General features: G+C 38.0%; 2 protein-coding genes across 2 annotated transcripts; both read left to right on the top strand.

The window, feature by feature from the left end:
• Positions 1–2,378: 2,378 nt before the first annotated feature.
• eloa (elongin A) lies at positions 2,379–16,276 on the top strand. Its single transcript, XM_056249487.1, has 12 exons — positions 2,379–2,521; positions 3,968–4,024; positions 4,125–4,240; positions 5,055–5,563; positions 5,896–6,170; positions 6,242–6,353; positions 9,452–9,604; positions 9,890–9,987; positions 10,727–10,907; positions 11,723–11,849; positions 13,328–13,476; positions 15,673–16,276. The coding sequence occupies exons 1-12, from the start codon at positions 2,450–2,452 to the stop codon at positions 15,732–15,734; spliced, it is 1,911 nt and encodes a 636-aa protein (XP_056105462.1). The 5' UTR covers positions 2,379–2,449; the 3' UTR covers positions 15,735–16,276.
• An 845-nt stretch (positions 16,277–17,121) lies between these two features.
• pithd1 (PITH (C-terminal proteasome-interacting domain of thioredoxin-like) domain containing 1) lies at positions 17,122–19,221 on the top strand. The gene is made up of 6 exons (XM_056249438.1): positions 17,122–17,392; positions 17,793–17,836; positions 17,990–18,067; positions 18,175–18,279; positions 18,381–18,489; positions 19,047–19,221. Exons 1-6 carry the CDS (start codon positions 17,198–17,200, stop codon positions 19,146–19,148), a joined length of 633 nt encoding a protein of 210 aa, XP_056105413.1. The 5' UTR covers positions 17,122–17,197; the 3' UTR covers positions 19,149–19,221.
• The last annotated feature ends 1,431 nt before the right edge of the window (positions 19,222–20,652 follow it).

The following is a 20,652-nucleotide window of genomic DNA, read 5'->3' as shown; positions in this document are numbered from 1 at the left end:
TAATCTGATGCTGTAAACAAAATGTTCAGGAAGGTTAGAGGTAAGTAGGGGACAAGGACATTTCTATACCTCGCGGAAAGGGAAGGATAAAAAGAGAGGATGAGATTGAAAAGAAGCAGCTGTTACACATGTCAGTGCTAAAAGCTGAATGCCAGGCTGTCTGTCTTCAGTCTAAAACGCTGTAGTGTCGTGGAAAGTCCTACTAACTATTTGTGTCCAACCTCCAACGTGCTTCACCCTCTGCTGGATATTTATAGAGAGTGAGAAACAACCCTCATGTCTTTATTTTTTGCACTCTGACAAGGGTCCGTTTAAATTTAGACCACCCGACTACAGTGGGATGCCATTGATCAGAAATTCATACAGTCTTTGTTTGGATTGAGAGATGTCAGGGATGCATATCCAAAGTGATTTTTAGTTTTCAATCATCTCAAATAAATTGAAGCATTTCTACATGCAGTAATAAGCATGTTAAATGATTCAAGCTTATATTAAACCCAAATAATTTGTGATGCGAACTCGTGCATTAAAGGAATATCTAATGTTCTGTTGCTGTTAAAGCATTCACATGCCAATGTCTAATTTAATGTAATGTATTATTGCACCCTAATCCATTAATTAAAAGAAAGAAAAGCAGTCAGGATGTTTTACCTCTACTTTACAGCTCTTTATCTGCTCTCCTTCTTTGTCCTTCCTTGTTCTCTCATTCGCTTTCTCCCAGTTCTTGAATCCACACTGTTTTCTTTCTCTTCTTGCTAATCTGTCTCTCTCTCTGTCTGTCTGTCTGTCAGGGCAGATATCTGTCGGCAGCAGGAGTTAGTGGGAAAGATGAACCAACCACAGCTCTGCAACACAATCCCACCAGTCCCCAACCCCACCTACATATCCCTCTCCATATATATATATATACAGCCATCCACCCCTCCCCAAAAAACACTGTCCATATCCAGCTTGTCCTCTTAACTCCAACCTGATAGGACAGAGGCAGTGTTATTCTTACAGCCATGACGAGATCAGGGCCATGACATTGCCCAATATTTAGATCCGAGTGGTATTTTTCAATGGCAGATTCGGTATTCTGTTTGGTCCTACTCCAAAATGTATAATAATAATATCCTAATAATATTATTATATTAACCAGCCAGTACCATGGTAATGTTACAGTATTTCTGTAAGGGTATTAAAAATATTAAAATATTTTACATTTTCCTTATTCAGTAGGCCTGTACATTTCAGTCTCCAGTCTGTGATGATGCTTGAGCATTTGCTTGCGTCTTTAGTCAAGTAGATGCTTTACTGTTGTTGTGGTGAGTCCTTTTATTTTAATAATTTAAAGGGATAGTTCACCCAAAATTTTTAATTTCTTTCATTAATTACTCACCCTCATGCCGTTTCAAACCCATAAGATTTTCGGGTCCCACTTTATATTAAGTGGCTTTAAGTACTATGTACTTACATTGAAATTAATAATTTGATACAATGGACTTATACATGTTTTTACATTGTACTTATATTTTAAAAATACCAGCATGTAATTACAGCTGTAATTAATTTATGTAATTACACAGTTGACCCTTCCCTTACACCTTAACCCACCCTTATACCTACCCATACCACCACACCTGACCCTAACCTTACCTGTATCACACCTCAATAGGTGCAAAAGTGTTTTACAATACAACATGAACACAATAAGTACATTGTACTTATTTTTCCATGTAAGTACATAGTACTTAAAGCCACTTAATATAAAGTGGGACCGACTTTCGTTCATCTTCGGAATACAAATTAAGATATTTTTGATGAAATCTGAGAGCTTTCTGTCCCTCCATTGACAGCTACGCAACTACCACTTTGACGCTTCATAAAGTTCATAAGAGATTGTACAACTAATCCATATGAATTGAGCAGTTTAGTCCAAATTTTCTAAGGAGACTCGGCCGCTTTATATTGAACAGATTGAATTTAGGCTTTTATTCACATATAACCTTTGATTAGTGAACATAAACAGAAGCTCAACCGAACCTGGTCATTGGTTCTTGCTGAAGCTCAAAAGTGCCGCATAACACAAGAATGAACCTCATTGGTTCTCGCACGTCAAGCGAACATGCTTTAGCTTCTGTTTACCACAACTGATGTGTGAGTCGATGAATGTTTGTGAATAAAAGCCTAAATTCAGTCTGTTCATCATATAAAGCCATTGCAAATTATAAGATTATAGTTTGCTAGTAAAAACTGACGACTCTATTTAACCTCTCTTAGTAGAATGTATCTGAAATACCCACAACCTTGAATTATAAAAGCATCATGACCTCATCGAGTGATCAAGATGGCTTTATGACAGCGGTATTACGTATTTCCGGTTTTTGTATTCGGAGTGACGGAAGTTCGTAGCAGTCTGAAACAACAGCAGGCCCCCACTTCCGGGCAATATGTACCAGCTGTAAACATGGCGGAGGAGCTAATGGAAGTAGTCGAGAAGTTGCGATTGAGGCTCGAGGAGAATCAAGAGCCTCGCAAGGTAATACACCCTTTCTCTGAGACGAAGCCAACACTTTACGTCGACGCTTTCGCGCCGTGTATTACTGTGTTATACGCGCTTCTGGTCGTGTCTAGTCTAAGGATCGTGCAAAATTGCTATCCAGAAATCTCACGTATAACAATTACAACAGCAGCAGACCGTGAAATGAATGATCGATCAGATAAATCAATCTGGATGGTGCTTTTTCCTTAAATATGATTCAGAGGAAGCAGAATCAGGCACTTTCTCAGAAGCTAATGCTCAGTTAGCAGAAATGACAACCATAGCAATTTATTATGATAACAGTGACAGATGAAGACAGGCCGTGATAGTGCAGCAGAGTGCATGTTACTCTCTATAAAACATGGTTCTTCCGCAATACTCGCTGTACTTACACTAAGGCTGTGTCTCAAATTTAGTGAACTGCCTACGTACTAGGTGGCATTATTGTGTAGAGCCGAGTTTCAGATGCGACCCCCCTGTTCCCCTGGAGGCCACGACTACACTTTAATGTCTTGTTAATGTCTTGCACTTAAATGTCTTGTTTGGTAAATCTGGCAATTTTGGTTTGGTAAATGAGTCTTGGACACTATACAATAAACTAATAACTTTGACACTACTGTTATTTACACAGATGTCTAGTACTACCATGTTCTTTGGACACTGCACCATGTTCTTACCATACTCTTTTTGGCATGAACAATTCCTTGAAATATGTACATATCATGGTGCATGATATGGTACTGCCAGTATTTTTCTAAGAGTTATCTATATGGTTAATCTATATTTAATGTGTTTGGGTTAGTGCTGTCAAATCGATTAATCGCGTGTAACATAATATTCACATAATATGTGTGTGTGTGTACTGTAAATATATATGTATGTTATATGTTTCTCTGTGTATGTGTATACGTGTATATATACACAGAAATGTACACGCACATATATATGTAATTATAATAAAATGTATACACATATTATGTTAACAAAAACTTTTATGTTAATGCGATTAATCGGTTTGACAGCACTAATTTGGGTATATATATATATAACTACGCTCACATCTCTTTTCTGTGGTTTTAGGTTTAGTTTTATACAATGATGCGATTCGTGTTTTAGTATTATATATGTTAAATACATTGTAAATGATTTTTTTTTTGTAGGTAATAAGAATAATGTAGTTGTCCACAAACAGTGCAGATAAATGCTTGATTTGATCATTTTGACAATATGCTCCTTAATTACAATATTGTTGTTGTCATGGTCCAAAATTTAAATTTTTCCACAACTGGCAATGGTGGGTGTAACGAGAAAATGTATCAGCCATAAATGTTTATTACTGTCAAATGCAACTGTGTATATATATATCTGTATAAACATGACAATGGATTAATTATTCTCTTGTCTGTGATATGCGTTCATATTTTTCTTCCTTGTTCTGTCTAGCTTCTGAAAACTCTCAAAAGGTTGGGGGAGCTGCCCATGACGGTAGACATCCTGGTGGTAAGATCAAAATATTGCTTATCTTCACATCTATTACTTTTGGTTTGATCTCACAGATCTCTAGCTTTTAATATGTTTATGTTTTCTCTGATTCTTGCAGGAAACTGGCATTGGGAAGGCTGTGAATTCTCTGCGCAAACATGAATTTGCTGGGGAGGTTGCGAAGAACCTTGTGGCCAAGTGGAAAAAGCTGGTGCCAGAGAGATCTGCAGACAGGTAAGCTTCTTAAAGTGATCTATTATCTGCTAATTTCATTGCAATTAAGTTTTTTTAGGTAATGAAAATGCAGAACTTCTTAGTAAAGAAAACCGAAACTGAAACAACTGTTCTTTAGAATATGCTCATGGTCCAGAATTAACTTTGTCACAACTGCCTAAGGCGAGTGATTTGAGAAAAATGTATGGGCCATACATATTTTTATATATGTTTAGGGAAGGTGATGTTTTTTCTTGAAGTCTCTTATGCTCAGAAAGTCTGCATATATTTGATCAAAAATCTTAATATTGAGAATTTTTTCCATGTGAAATATATTTTAAAATGTAATTTATTCCTGTGAACAAAGCTGAATTTTCAGCATCATTACTCCAGTCTTCAGTGTCACATGATCCTTCAGAAATCACTCTAATATGATGATTTGCTGCTCAAGAAACATTTATCATCATCAATGTTAAAAGCAACTAATTAACTTCATTATTTTGTGGGAACATTATCATTTTTTTCAGGATTCTTTGATAAATAGAAATGTCAAAAGAAAAGCATTTATTTGAAATGTATATATTTTGGTAACAATGTAGATGTCTTTACTGTCAATTTAGATCAATTTAATGGATCCTTGCCGAGTAAAAGTATTAATTTCTTATAAGAAAGTCTTAATGACCCCAAACTTTTGAACCGTAGTGAATATAAGTTACCACTGCTGATGAGTTTTACTCTAAGTTGATGTTTGTTGGGTGTTAATTTTGGAACCGTGGCAATGTTGTGAGATAAGAGATGAATAATAAGCTTATATATGGTTCATGTTTATCAATAGACCAACTGTAAAGGAGGGGCGTTCCCACTCACGCATTAATGAGTCTGGAGGGCACAAACGAGTCCGGGAACGGTCTCCGGACGAACCTCCACTTATGGAGGAAGAGCAACACGACGAGATGGAATACCAGCATGGTTACTCGCCCTCGCCTCCACAGCACTACAGCTCACAGTACAGACACAGCAGTGCAAGGGGGTATCAGTCAGATGAGTATGAAAGCCCTCCAGAAGAGGAGCCGGAGCATGAGCATGAGCCGGAGCCTGAGCCTAGTCCCCCACGAAATGACATTAGACACAACAAGCCACACAAAGAGCCAGTCAGAGAGCACAGTTCCCAAGACATACGGGAACAGGAGAGACGGAAGCACCGACCCACGGGTGGCGGCAGCAGCAAGGCGAGGACGCATAGAGCCGAACGAGAGCAACAGGGTGGGACGAGTCACAAATCTAAACATGATCGACATTTAAGCTCACACGAGAGCAAAAAGGAAAAGAAAGGAGGAAGTGATGGTAAGAAGTCTCTTATGCTCACCAAGTCTGCTTTTATTTCATGACAAATACAGTAATATTGTGAAATATTAATACAATTTAAAACAGCAGTTTTAATGAATTTTAAAATCAACTTTTTTCAGCATCGTTACTCCAGTCTTCAACCATGATTGTTTTAAGGATTCTTTGATGAATAGAAAGTTCAAAAGAACCACATTTATATTATGAATATATTCATAACATTTAAATGTCTTTACTGTCACTTTTGATCAATTTAATACATTCTTTCTGAATACGAGTTGTTTGTTTATTCTAAGTATAAGATTTTAGCTGGATCTGCTTTTGTCTTTAAGGAAAATCAAGGGAGAGGGGGGAAGTTCCAGAGAAAATGAATGAGGAAGAGGAGCCTTTTGAAGCTCCAACCATGTCTTTTGAATCCTTCCTCACGTACGACGCTCCGACCCCAAGCAAAAAGAAGAAAAAGCAGTCCTCGCGACCCCCTCAGCCTCCTGCCTCGGTCCCTTCGGCTTCCTCGAAGTCTGGCAAGGCTAACGGGACCAGCAGTAAACACTCAAAGCCACCCTCTTCCTCAGCGACCACGCCTGCTGTTCCAGAGAAACGCAGGAAGGTGAGGCTGAACTTGTTATTCTGGTGGGGTGAAGGGATTTGTCAAAGGATTTCTAATCATTATTTCTCCAGGTAGTGGATGTGGTTCCCATGCTGCCTGATATCCCTTTGCCATCCATCCAGCCCAACTACAGGCCACTGCCCTCCATTGATCTTACGCCACTGTCCCCCCAGAGACGCAAAAGTACGTGTTTTTTATAGTGCTGTCAAACGATTAAAATATTTAATCGCGATTAATCGCATTAATGTCATAGTTAACTCGCGATTAATCGCACATTTTTATCTATTCTAAATGTCTCTTGATTTCTTTTTGTCCCATTATTTTTTCTCATTTTAATGCTCTTATCAACATAGAAAAGTGGATCGGCTTGCTTTGTGCAAATGTTTTTTATTGAAAACAACATTGGCATATACAGTGTTCAATTTCACACAAACATTATCACTTGGAGCAAATAATCTCTTAATGTAACACTGTCCATCAATAAAAGGGTGAAAGAAATACTGACGAGGTCCTGATATTGACGAGGGGGCGGAGAATTCGCATCAGCTGTGTGTGTGTGTGTGTGTGTGTGCTTGGCCATCATCAAGTGGTATTTCAGACTGGACGTGCTGCGATGATAATAGCTCAGTTCACAACGACAAAACACACAGATCACTTTGGTCTTGTCAATGGAACCATTTGGCAACTTATTAAAAGTAAACTTTCCATTCAGAATCTTATTGGCATCCATTTCGGCGTCTCGCGCTCGTCATCCGCTCAAAACGTAACGTTAACCTACTATTTGGCCGGCTCGCAAGCCCAAACGAGTGCCTGTTGTTTTGTTTCCAGTCTAGCTAGATCCGGCTCGCGCTTTGGTCGGCGAAGCAACAAAACTGGTCGGCGAAGCAACAAAACGTCCTCGCGCGGCGCAAGCCATTGAAATGAATGGGTTTCATCGCGCATGCCGTGTCCTGTTGCAAAAGCATGTGAAAAAAACCTACAGTTTGCTAGGCCAAAAAGACCATTAATCGCGCGATAAAAAAATGAACGCCTTTAAAATGGGTTTGTGTTAACGCCGTTAATAACGCGTTTAACTGACAGCCCTAGTTTTTTAGTTTTAGAACACTTTAAAGAGGACCTATTATGTTCAACTTTCTTTAGTGTGTAATGTTGCTGTTTGAGCAAAAAAAAAGCTCTGCAAAGTTACAAAGCACAGAGTCCCTCCAGCGGGAGTTATTCTCTATATCAGTGTCAGTGTTTCTGAACCCCCTGAAACGCCTCCATTGTAGTCTTGAGTTTTCTTCCGGGAACGAACACGTCACAATATTCCTCATTTAAATAATTCCCACAAAATAAAGGGGCGGGGTCTGGTTGAGTTAGTTAGTAGCGTGTTGTAACTGGGCTGCGTTCCAGTCCACTTACCTCGTTTCCATCAAAAAAGAACTGGTTCGGAACTGGTGCTGGTTCAAAGTTGGTTCAACTTGTGAACCTTCTCAGAACCGGTTTGTTTTTCCACTGACTAGAGAGCCCAGCGAACGACGTCGTTACGTCACTGTGTACGTCGCCATACGTCTTAGCTTTCCCATTCCCGATGCTTGTTGGTCACAATAATCCCGCCCCCAGCCCCCGACGTAAGCATGACGTGGTAAAAGAACTGTTCTAGTCCAGCAAAGAGTTGGTGACGCTTAGGAACCAATTTTCCTGGCCGAGAACCGGTTCTTTGGCTGTCGAAACACAAAGAACTGGTTCGCGAGTAGGCACTGGCTCCAAACCGGCTCTCAAAATGCTTTGGTGGAAAAGGGGTATTTTAGACACGCACTTGCGAACTTCCCTTAGCACTTCCCCTCGGGTGAATCCCTGCCGCCATTTTGAAGTGTGTTCCACTTCGTGAAGTGGATGAGGGAAGTTTATATGGACCAGACCCTCGCTCCCTCGATTTTGACCGAGGGAGCGAGTCTACTTCATATGTACACTTCAGGCAACTCCATATACCACAATGCAACACAATTGTGACGTCAACGCAATATTGCGTTTAATTTACCCCACCACAAACAACTCTGATATATTAATTATAAAAATAAAAAAATAAACAACTCAAACACTCCTATATACATATAGCCAGCAGCCATATCACCCTGTAGCCCAAGACTGGTTGCCCACTGAAGCTAAGCAGGGCTGAGCCTGGTTAGTACCTGGATGGGAGACCTTCTGAGAAAACCAGGTTGCTGCTGGAAGAGGTGTTAGTGAGGCCAGCAGGGGGTGCTCACCCTGTGGTCTGTGTGGGTCCTAACGCCCCAGTATAGTGACGGGGACACTATACTGTCAATTGAGCACCGTCCTTCGGATGAGACGTTAAACTGAGGTCCTGACTCTCTGTGGTCACAAAAAATCCCAGGATGTCTTTCGAAAGAGTAGGGGTGTAACCCCGGCATCCTGGCCAAATTTGCCCAGTGGCCTCTGTCCATCATGGCCTCCTAATCATCCCCATATATATATATATATATATATACCAATTGGCTTGATCACTCTGTCTCCTCTCCACCAGTAAGCTGGTGTGTGGTGAGCGTTCTGGCGCACTATGGCTGCCGTCGCATCATCCAGGTGGATGCTGCACATTGGTGGTGGTTGAGGAGATTCCCCCTTCTATGTGAAGCGCTTTGAGTGTCCAGAAAAGCGCTATATAAATGTGATGAATTATATAGAATGCTGCATTAAACAATTTCGTAAGGGATAGAAAATAATAATAAATCAAACCCATAGTGGATTCTAAGTGATCAAGTGATCTTAGCACGTTCCAGTTCAGCCTATTGCAAAGGTTTCTCCAGTAGTGGGCACTCATGCAACGTAAGCAATGACTTGCATCCGAGTGAACGAGACGGAGGAAAGTTGGCGAGTGAAAGGCATGACAATTTTGGAATAGAACGGTTATGGTAAGGGGCGGGACATGTCAAACACGCTTGAAGCGCTTGACCAATCACAAAACACTGGTCCGGGCGACCAATCAGAGCACAGTGTGCTTTTCAGAAGGAGGGGCTTTATAGAGACAGGAACTAAACAGAGCGTTACTGACAGACTGGGAAGTGATGAGCTGCAACAATGTCAAATGTGTGAAAAAATAAGATTTTTTTTTATTCAAGCATAAAAACCTATTCTAGTAGTCTAGAGCCCAAAAACAAAATCAAGACAAAATATGCCCCTTTAAATCAAACTGCCTAACATACCTGAAAGAAACAGAAGTGTATACATCCCAATGATTCTGTCTGCATTGACTCCTCCTGCATTGACATGTTTTTCTCCTTCAGTCGCTGTGTCAAATGACGAAGAGGATCTTGGCTGCGCAGGTCGAAGGCTGAACTCCAAAATGGTTGTGTACTCTGGGTCCAAGTCCGCGTATTTGCCGAAAATGATGTCTCTGTATGATCAGTGCATTAGAGTCCTGCAGAACAATATAGATTGTGAGTTTTCTCATTCTCTGATTATTTGTTTTAATAATATTTTAATTAAACACTTCAGTATAGTGTTTAGCCCTTATGGGATATTACATAACAAATCACATCTCAAGAGTCACAGATGGCTGTGTGTGAAAAAATCTGGTTACAGAAACCGCACTTTAAATTGCCATATTCAAATCGCTGTAAAGGATGTCATGATGTTTCAGGCTGGCCGAAGTGTTTACCGCATACATCACCTAAAAATTTATCAGCTTTTGACTGATATTTTTTTTTTTTTTTTTTTTTTAGCAATTGATGAAGTGGGCGGAGTGCCATTTGAGATTCTGGAGCCGGTTCTGGAGAGATGCACGCCTGAGCAGCTTTACAGGATTGAGCAGTGTAATCAGGTATGTGTGTCAAGTTGTCAACAGTCACGTGCAGATTATCTATTTTACAGTTTTAATCACATACCTGTTGTGGTATTCTACATGCATTATATTAATACATTAAATTAAACATAAGCGACAGTAAAGATATTTATAATTTTACTAAAGATTTAGCTGAGTAGGCTCTTGAAAAGGCGAGCTTTAGAGAGACCGAATGCTTTATCGAACTGTTTCAGACACTGATGATATTGCAATGGACTGTATGTTATGAGAAAAAGTAGGTTTTTTTTTGTTTGTTTTTTACCTTGGATGCATGTAAACCTACTGTTGGAGACAAAATTATGAGCCTTTAAAATAGCATAATAGGGCATTTTAAGCAGCACATGTGTTTTCTGAAACCAAGCAGCATATTAGAATGATTTCTGAAAGATCATGTGACTGAAGACTGGATTAATGATGCTGAAAATTCTGCTTTGCAACACAGGATTAAATTACAGTTTAAAATATATTGCAATAAAAAAAGTTATTTTTAATTTATAATAGTATTTCACAATATTACTGTTTTTGATTAAATAAATGCAGTCTTAGTGAGCAAGAGAGACTTCTTACAAAACATTAAAAAAGCTTACTAACCCCAAGCTTTTGAACATTAGTCATTTATCTCAAGATTAACGCTGCATGCAAGGTTTTCCCAAGAAAACTTATGAAGATTTTTTTGCTCATTTTGGGCAAATCTTTGATTGCAAGTGTATCTTCTCAGTATTTCACAGAAGAGTCAGATGATCTGTGGATGAGACACTGCAAGCGGGATTTTAGACGTGAAACTCCTCAAGAGTATGAATCCTGGAGGGAGCTGTATCTCCGGCTCCATGAAGAACGGGAAGAACGTCTGCGCAAGCTCACGATGAACATCAGCTCTGCCCATGCAAACAAACCTAAAGGTGCTCGCAGGCAGTAGTCAGTACATTTAGATCTAAGTTAATGCATAAACGTTTACTTTTCAGTAAAGCTGTCAATTTAACTCATAATAAAATTAATACAAGACTTGTTGGGGGAAAAATATTATTGTACAGCAAACATATATATTTGGCTTAAAGGTGCAGTATGCAATTTCTGAGACTCAATGTTGAACACTGTTGATATTTTAAATTCAATCCAAACAAACGCACCACTTTCATTGCTCCGCCCTCAAAATGCACAAACACACAATGCAGTGGATGTCTCCTTATCCTAGAAGAAGTGAAGCAAAATAAAGCTTGTGAAAAGCGAGGAAGTGGTATTTCTCTGAGTTTTTCTCTCTTGTAATGTCTCTCAGCCATCTCTTTCTACAGTCATTCTTCAAATCTCCCTCTTGCTCACTCTCTCTCCTCCCCCATCATGGGAGGACACGCCCCCTACTGCTAATTGGCTACAAGTTAGTTGTGGTGCTTTCAACAGTGTTTCTCAGAAATCACTTACTGCACCTTTAATTCACTTTTTATAATGTCTATTCAAAGCTTTGCTTATCTAACATGTCAGATGGCAATGTCTTTGAATATCATCCATTTCAATATTTGGTGAGAAACTCCCCCAAATGAAGATAATTCAATTAATTAATTAATCAGCACATCATGCAGTTAATTCAACTCAATATTTTTTGCAAAAAAAGTAAATTGCTTAAACATATTAACTAAATGAGTGAAATAAAAATGTCGCTGTGGATTCAGTGACCAGTGCTCACAATCAATGTTTGTAATATATTATTGACTTTTATCAGGACGGCAAGTTAAAATGGCGTATGTTAACTCCGCCGCTAAGCCTCCGCGGAATATCCTCCGTCTTCAAGAGAAGTTTGGCACTAAAAATGGTTCCACCAGCACAAGCTCTGCTCCTCCATCTGCCAGGTGAGTGAATACTGCATTAATCTTTATTATGATGTTCCTGCTGACAATCTTCTTTTCTTCAACCCCCCCAAAGTTTCTCAGATTTTTTGTTGTTGTAACTGGATTTTTGGGAGTTCACACTTGGCAGGTTTGTTTTGTTTAAAACAAACTCTGGTGCGATTGCTCTGTTAGTGTGGTTCATTTGAATAAGTGTGAACGCTGTCATCTTGTGACACCAAACAATTGGACCTAGACGCTGAAAAGATGAGTCTCTGTCCGCTTCCAAACAAACTCTGGTGCGGTTCGAATTAAATATGAAAGCAACACGGACCAAAGACCAAAAACGGTACATGATGTCACAAGTTGTGAGCCTATAAAGGACAGAATGCTCAAACATACCTGTTTTTTCTCATCATACTTGCGATGTTGATCTTCGTTCGTGTGTGACGGAGGGATTCCTGACGCTGTTTTGACTCCTTTACACATTTTATAAGCTCTACAGGAGTTCTCAGCTGGTCAAAATACCATCATATGTAGCTACGCACATACAACGAGCGCATTTAGCCCTCGATTTGAATGTTCGGTGGCCGGGTGCGCAATGTGCGATTTATAATAGTCCTTTTACGATTGTTCCTTTTCAGACTGTACGAACATGCCATGTCACAATATAAGATCCAAGTTTTCATTAATGTCAGACTGCACGATAGTCAAGACGTGTTAAAAATGGACACGCAAGAAAACTCGTCCGGAGTTTTACATCATCAATCAGTGACGTGTTCGGTGACTGTGAGCTGCATTACACGCAGGATTGAAATGGTGGCTACAAAGAAATCTCTAACGTTAATTATGGTCATGGCTTGTCTTGAAAAACGAAGACAATTTGACGGTCGTCGTAGCAGAAGTCACACTGCAGGACTGTGAGTCAAATCTTCTGACACTGCCAGAATAAAATTTTAGCGCAATGGTCATTAATCGGCTGTCGGTGAACATGTCAAATTAACGATCAAAGACTTCAAATTTTTGCCTAGGATCAGAGGAATCTTTTTAGGATTTGCAAAATTTGTCTCAGATGGTCAAATCATGGCCAAAATCGTACAGTGTGAACCCGGCTTAAGTTCCATTGTGAAATATATACATAATAAAAGCCCACCAATCAGGTTGTGAACATATCCCTATGTATTTATGGTCGGTATTAAAATGCCAGTGTGACCGGACCAAAAAAACCAAGCAAACCGAACTTCAAGTGTGAACACACCCTAAAGTCACCATGAAATCAAAATGGACAATACTTGTTTTTGTAATGAAATATTCTAGTATTTATTATAAATGATTTATCCGTGCACGCTGTTATTTTTTTTAAATCAAGTCCCGCCCTATACTTGTTCTTGTCCGAGAAGCCGTTTCACTCGGATATACGTCACAATATGGGAAGAAAAGACTACCGCAACTTCAGTTTCATGCTGACTTTATGATGCTAACTCTTGATTCTTCATATGCAGGATCAGACCAGCAACAAACTACAGCTCCCATAGCAAACCCGCCGAGGTTGGTCAGTCTTCTGTTAGCAGCCCCCCTGAGTCCTCCTCACGCTCCTCTGCTCCCAGCACTGCTGGTGGACACAGTGCCAGAGACAAACCACAAGTCAAAAGTGAGTCAAAAATAAACATGATCGCTCAGCTGCTGCTGTTACACATTTATCTACAGCTATCAGTGTTTATACCCCCCCCCCCCCTAAATTGCTGACGAAATCCAGTCATAAAAAATAAATTTACTGTATAACGCGGAATTTCATGGAATTTGTCAATCTTTTGAGGAATAATTAGAAAGCAGTTCAGTACACTTGAAATCAAATCGCGATGTAGACAAGTGTGTGAGGATATTAAACCACAAAGACAATTTAAATACGAATCCTGCTTGTTCTGTGTGAATGAATGGTGCAGCCGACGCGCAGTTTCATTTAACACACACACACACTGAAGCACGTGTGACGCTTGCGCTGTTTTTTTGGCCTATATGAAGACACAAATGCATGAACTTCCTCTCCAGGCTCTAGATCCACTCCGAAAGTCACTTCGTGATCATTTAACCGCTTCATTTGAGAAAAACTATCATTATGACATAAACACACAAACTCAAAAGGTCTTCACGGCAACCCGTCATGAATAAAAGTTCGGTTTAATTACTTGACAGAAAAATATTACCGTTGTACAGTAGAATTTAGATATGTCCCAATGTAATAATACTAACACTAATCCAAATAAATTATCATCAAAACTGAATTTTTTAAGGAATAATCCATGTTTTAATTTTAGCAGTAAAGCTCATTGTGCAGCACGTTATTTGACAAAAAGTTTATTTAATTTCATATGATTAAAATTGATGATAAATGATAAAATTTGTGTTTTATGTCTTCATTTTATTACCAGAAAAAACACAACACAGAATTAGTGTGAATGTTTTTTTCATATTTTTTTTTTAAATGTTGTATACGTCTAATGATTCATAATACACTATTTCAATTAATTAGACATGCTTTTTGATTGCTAAAAAATGTACACCACGTATCAGTAACACGCCCGCTCCGCAACACTAGCAGTCGAAAAAAACTGAAAAAAAAAAGAAAAAACCCCCCCCCCTGAAAAAAAATCCTAGGGGAAACACTGGCTATGTATACTTTAGCTCCTTGTTATTTGTTATATAATGATTTCTTTCATAGAAATGGATGTATTGTAGCCTGGCAAGCCAGACCCACATCAAGATGTTGGGTCTGGGAACTCACCATTGGCAGAGCTCAATCCGAGGGGTGGGATAAACGATTGTCTTTTATTCCCTCTGCACGCAATAGGATAGCGTTACAACTAACCAGAGCGTTTTCCCACCAGCGGAGCTAGTTGATAGATTCAACTTTTGCTGTATCTGGTCGGCAAAACTACAAACACATCTTTCTTTTTTTAAAATGACTTAAGATCCGTACTTTTCTCAAAGAAAAGCTTAACTCCAAGACAAGTCCTCTAGAGTCACGGCCAAAGCCGATTCGAAAGACCGCAGTTCGCCAGTTTCATTCTTTGTTTTCAAGTAGCAGGGAACCGTCGTAACTCTGTCGTCAGTATGTAAAGCCCGCCCGCCGACTCTATACACGATGTGATTGGCCTGACTAGAGTTTGGTTTTCCAGCTCGCGAGCCAACGGAGAGTTGCTAGACCACCCTGGCTGCAAAATAAAATTTGCTGCCGCTAGGATGCGTCTAGATTTCTAGGATAGGTGTATTGTACAGTAGTGGCCAAAAGTGATGTTCGGCCTAGGAAAATTAACTTAAGCATTTATTCTAATGTTAAAGATTTCGTATACATATTACATAGTCAATTGCTAAATTGTACGGACATAATTTTTGGACATACTCTTTTCATACAAAGAAATTATGAATGCGTGCAAAAACAAGAGACAACCAACAAAATAGTATTAGTTGATTATGTTAGTCAATGTATGATTTTTCCTGTCAGCTTTTTTTTTTTTTTTTAGGCATTTTTTTGCATGGTAAAATAAAACCTGTTGCTGTAGTTTGCCTTTTTTTTTTTTTTTTGCCAAATAATTTTGTCAGATAAATGCCTTACCCCCACGTTAAGTGATTTTGTTCTTACCTTATATTTAAAATATTTTAAAAATATACGTATTTTCCTCATTTTGGAAACTTGTAGGGTCATTAAAACCAAATATCAAATACCAGACATCACTTTTGACCACTACTGTATATTAACCAGGTGTTGATAAAATCATGTCCAATATTTTCCCCATTGAACTGGTTATGTTTGGACATTTTTACCACTTGTCTGTGTTTTCTGTTTCAGAAATTGCTCCTATGATGGCTAAGACTATCAAGGCATTCAAGAACAGATTTTCTCGGCGGTAAAAGGGAAAAATGTTTTATGTGTGTGTGATATATGAGAGAACAACTGGAGGAAAAAAAAACTTTTATTCTGTAATGCTTCATAGGAAATGTGCAATGCCCTCTCACTTCTTATGTTTTAATGCTTTTTAATATTACCAGTACAGCTCAATGGACGCAATTACAAAAAGATATCAGCATCAGCAACCATCCACACTCAATTGTCATAGCATGTCGTAAGCTTTTTCAAACACCGAAAAACATGTGGTACACTACAGATTACCATGAGACACCACAACCCAGATTCACTGTTACATGTTTATTTAATTGCTAAACTATAATCACTGCATCGTCATGGGACTAAGTATATGATTTTATGGTAGAGTGAGAATGAGATAAGATGTAAAAAGTTCAAGGACTGTACACTTCCTCACCATCATATTTATTATTTTAAATCTTGGACCTGGCAGCCCTGGACCTTGCCTTGAATGAAAGATCAAGTCATTTTAATAGATTTTATGAAGTGTTCTATGGACATTTTTAATAAAATCCATGTGTTGCTCTCACTATTTTCTTATTTATTTGTGTATGAATGTATATTTAATATAATTTTATGCTGAATTGTTTTGGTTATGATCCAGTAATTTCACTCTGCCCTTTCACTTGAAATGAATATCGGCATTTCTCACTCATCCTCATGTTGTCCCAAACCTGTATGACTTTCTTTCGTCAGTGGAATTTAAAAGATGTTAGTGGCTAGTTCACTATTTTTTTTTTATACAATGAAAGTAAAGCGAGATTGTATTTCTGCCAAAAACATTTAATTTTTAAAGGCTAGATTAGAGGTTTAGAACAGTGAGTAAATAATGACAATTTTCTAATTGATTTAATTGCTTTAATATATTGGAACAGACTGTTTTTTCCCTATTGAATGGAAAATCTTAAAACAACAAAATGGCATAAAAGTCAATATACAGAGAAAACTGGCATTGAAGACTCAACACAGCAGAACCATATTGAATCCAAAATGCACAGAATACATACAATTAAATAATAGTAACTGCAACAGATTATATAATGCAAGCGAATTATACAGCTGTATTGCATTTTACTGATGGCATCTGAGAAGTATTTTAATTAGTATAACAACCAAAGTAGGGTGTTTAAAGAATTTACATTTATGTATAAAGTATTTTGCCTGGAACGGACTGCTTTGTTTCCACTTTATTTACGCTGACGCGGAGACGCGGAGCGACCATTGCGTCACAAAAACGCGACCCCCAATTCGGCTCCTCATTGGTTCCCTTGCTTTTTAAGGTCCAATCAATCACATTCCACCTTTCGTATTTGCGTGTTGTCTACTACTTTTCAGCTTCTACCACCTGTGTGTAACTGCGATTTTTCACAGAAGCCGCTCGAGCTGTCGAATATCGCTCATTAGAGCATAGTTGTGAGTGTTTTGGCACTTTTCCCGTTGTTCACACACCATGTCTGGCCATGGTCACGGCCACGGCCACGGCCACGGCTGCTGTGAATGCGAGCACGAGCCCGCTGAGCGAGGAGTGGAATATGAGCTGTACAAACGCATTGATATCGAGAAGCTTCAGTGTTTGAACGAGAGCCGAGACGGAGACGGGAAACTGGTCTTCAAGCCTTGGGATCAACGCACTGACAGGACGAAGGTACGCAATTATATAGTGTATAGAACAATAGTTTTGCTGGAGATTTTTGACAGCAAGCTTAGAGCCACCACATATATTATAATCTTAAGAGTAAAGGTTTACCACCTTTTTTTTTTTTACACATTTCATGTGCTTTCTTAGGTGGCGATGGGATGTTTGTTGTATATTGTGTGTGTATGTATGTCTATATATGAATACGAATGCATATAAATAGGTGTGTGTGTGTATGTAGCCTATATATATATATATATATATACACACACACACACGTACATAATGTTTTATATATATATATATATATATATAAGAATAGAGAAATTAAATACACTGGCTGTTTTATTATCAGATTGCTCTTCTGTTTGTTGTAATGTACCAGTTATGTCTCCCATTTCATTTTCAGTTTGTTGAAAGTGATGCTGACGAGGAGCTTCTGTTCAATATACCGTAAGAATTATATTGCAGCAGCATTCATCCTCCTAGACTAATTTCAATTTCTGTTCTGTTCTTATTCATGTTCTATTTAATACAATTTGTCTGGGTAAGAAATGCTTTGCCAGCAGATGTGGATGTGTTTAATGCACATGGTTAAATCTGCAGGTTTACAGGTAGCGTGAAGCTGAAAGGGATCATTATTGCTGGAGAAGATGATGAGTCACACCCAGCCGAAATGAGACTGTGAGTTTGCTCTCACTGTAAAATGAGACCTCTCTTGCAGCGTCACATATGGATAATGCAACTACAATTTACATGATTGGGTGCTGCAACTGGTGCTTTTTGATCAGGTACAAGAACATACCCCAAATGTCATTTGATGATACAAGCAGAGAGCCAGAACAAGCCTTTCGCCTAAACAGGGATCCACATGCCGAGCTTGAGTATCCAACCAAGTAAGCAATTTTAAGTATGTTAACATGCACAAGCACATTAATTATACAACCTGTATACTGGACACTAAATCTATGTTGACCACCTCCAACATTTTAAATAGGATTGCGAGATTCTCCAATGTGGAGCACTTATCTATCCACATATCTCGAAACTTTGGGGCAGAATCCACTCGCGTGTATTACATTGGTCTGCGGGGAGAATACGCAGAGGTCAGTACTGGATTAAACATGTCCTGCAATAACAATAACACCAGTTCTATTGTCACTATTTATAACTGGTTGGAAATGTACGGAAGCGTATTGCATTCACTTGAAGAAAAAAAATCGACTGTTTTTCTGAATTAATGAGTTAATTATCTCAGAATTATGAGATGCATTTTTCTTGAAAAAAAAAAATGTTCACTCTGTTTTTATGAATTAATGAGAGAAAATTATGAGTAACTCATTAATTCATAAAAACAGAGTGAAAAAAATGTTTTTCAAGAAAAATGTATTTCATAATTCTGAGATAATTAAGTCATTAATTCAGAAAACAGAGCAAAAACTTTTTTCCATGAAAAATTATCTCGTAATTCTGAGATAATTAACTCGTTAATTCAGAGTAGATTTTTTTTTCCTCAAGTGAATGCAATACGCTTCCGTAAAAATGCACTACATTCTTATGATATTATGTTAGTGTTGCTGTTTTTATAAATATTTGTTTCACCTTGGAAAGGAAAATAGGATCATACAATCCTTCATCTAGTATCTTTCTATCTCTCTTTCAGCCTCACAGACATGAGGTGACAATCTGCAACTACGAAGCAGCAGCCAATCCAGCAGATCACAAAGTGAAGAGCATTACGCCCCAGACACAGTTCATATCATGACAAACAGAGGAAAGAGAATCTCACGCCTGCTGTGTCAAACTATAAAAGTGTGCATGAGTTTTGGTAACGGCCAGATGAACTGAGTTGTAACGGATTTATATACTATGGTTTGTTTATCTGCTAATTTGCCAATAAACATTAAGCTATAAGCATAATTACTGAATGTATGCTTATGTCAAATAAACGCTTCAAATAACAGAACAGATGAGCCATGCAAGAAGTCTGTTCTTTAAATGTCGAGTGGAAAGTTTATCCTCTCAGTTTGGTATTACAATATAGTATTCATCCATTTAATATTTTTTTGCATTATTTGCTTCAAATGTGAGATTAAAAACCATTTAGGAAGATGTGTTCTAATCGGGTCCTCAAAGTGTTTAATATTGATTGATTCCCGCAGTTTGTTTAAAAATGTATTTTCCTGGTTAATTTCAATCACTTTTGGCATTTCATAATATCACACAAATGTTATAACTTATGCATTATGCTGCTGTTAGTTAAACACAAATACAGTAACACTTTAATTTACAGTGTCCTTGTTACATATGTTACATGTACTTACCATAGTAATAACAGTAAACTATGCATAATTACATGCAACTAACCCTCAACCAAACCCCAATCCCACCCTAATCCTATAGTAAGTACACGTTGTTGATTAATATCAGTACTTAAATATATAATTACACTGTAACAAAGACACCTTGAAATAAAGTGTAACCAAAGATACAATCTCAGGTTTTTCACAAATAAATGTGACAGGAGCAGTGAATATGAAACTATTTTGAGCATCCATCACTACAAATCCATTTCTCCTCACTTATGCATAACAGTTTGTTGCTGATAAGTTAAGATTTTGTTTAGAATTATAACTAAGGCTTTCTTAGTGTAAATGGTTTGTTGCAAGTGTTTAAATATTACAATGTTTAAAATAGTTTTGGGTCTGTTGTGGTATTTGGTTAATAGATTTCCAACAAAAAAAGAGCATTTTTTATAAAAAAAAATTCATATAATACATAAAGCTTTTATTGGGCTTTGTTTTATTGGGTGTCACAAAGTCTGCTTGCATTGCAAAATTCACAATCCAGCGTTACATTTTATATGGAAAAGTTTACCAGAGTATATTAGACAATCATACAGTGAATTTAAAGGGAAATATTTTCTTTGTCAAAATGTACTCACCCTTATGTTGTTCCAAACCTGTGTGAGTTTCTTTCTTCTGCTGATAACTATAAAATATATTTTAAAGAATGTCAGTAACCAGACAGTTGACGGTACCCATTGACTTGCATACATTTTTTTTCTCTCTCTCTATGTCTGGTTACAAACATTCTTTAAAATATATTTTTAAACAGAAGAAAGAAACTCATACAGGGTTGTAACATAATGAGGGTGAATAAGTATTGACAATATTTTTTTTTTTGGTGAACTATCCCTTTAACATTTAAAAATATGTACATTAGCTTTTAATCATGTATGAGGGATGGTTTTTGGTTTTTAGTGTTTA

Source organism: Rhinichthys klamathensis, unplaced genomic scaffold (assembly GCF_029890125.1).
Source record: "Rhinichthys klamathensis goyatoka isolate OS25496 unplaced genomic scaffold, OSU_Roscu_1.1 h1tg000060l_1, whole genome shotgun sequence".
In the NCBI taxonomy this organism is placed as follows: Eukaryota; Metazoa; Chordata; class Actinopteri; order Cypriniformes; family Leuciscidae; genus Rhinichthys; species Rhinichthys klamathensis.
Note: the sequence above shows the minus strand (reverse complement) of the source record. Positions and strands in the feature narration are given on the sequence as shown.

Excerpts from the sequence above, each read along its gene's own strand:
- pithd1 (XM_056249438.1), top strand. The coding sequence starts at position 17,198 with ATGTCTGGCCATGGTCACGGCCACGGCCACGGCCACGGCTGCTGTGAA. Across the intron at positions 17,837-17,989 it reads GAGCTTCTGTTCAATATACC|GTTTACAGGTAGCGTGAAGC; the intron begins GTAAGAATTATA and ends TTAAATCTGCAG. Across the intron at positions 18,280-18,380 it reads GAGCTTGAGTATCCAACCAA|GATTGCGAGATTCTCCAATG; the intron begins GTAAGCAATTTT and ends CATTTTAAATAG.
- eloa (XM_056249487.1), top strand. The coding sequence starts at position 2,450 with ATGGCGGAGGAGCTAATGGAAGTAGTCGAGAAGTTGCGATTGAGGCTC. Across the intron at positions 6,354-9,451 it reads GTCCCCCCAGAGACGCAAAA|TCGCTGTGTCAAATGACGAA; the intron begins GTACGTGTTTTT and ends TTTCTCCTTCAG. Across the intron at positions 11,850-13,327 it reads TCTGCTCCTCCATCTGCCAG|GATCAGACCAGCAACAAACT; the intron begins GTGAGTGAATAC and ends CTTCATATGCAG.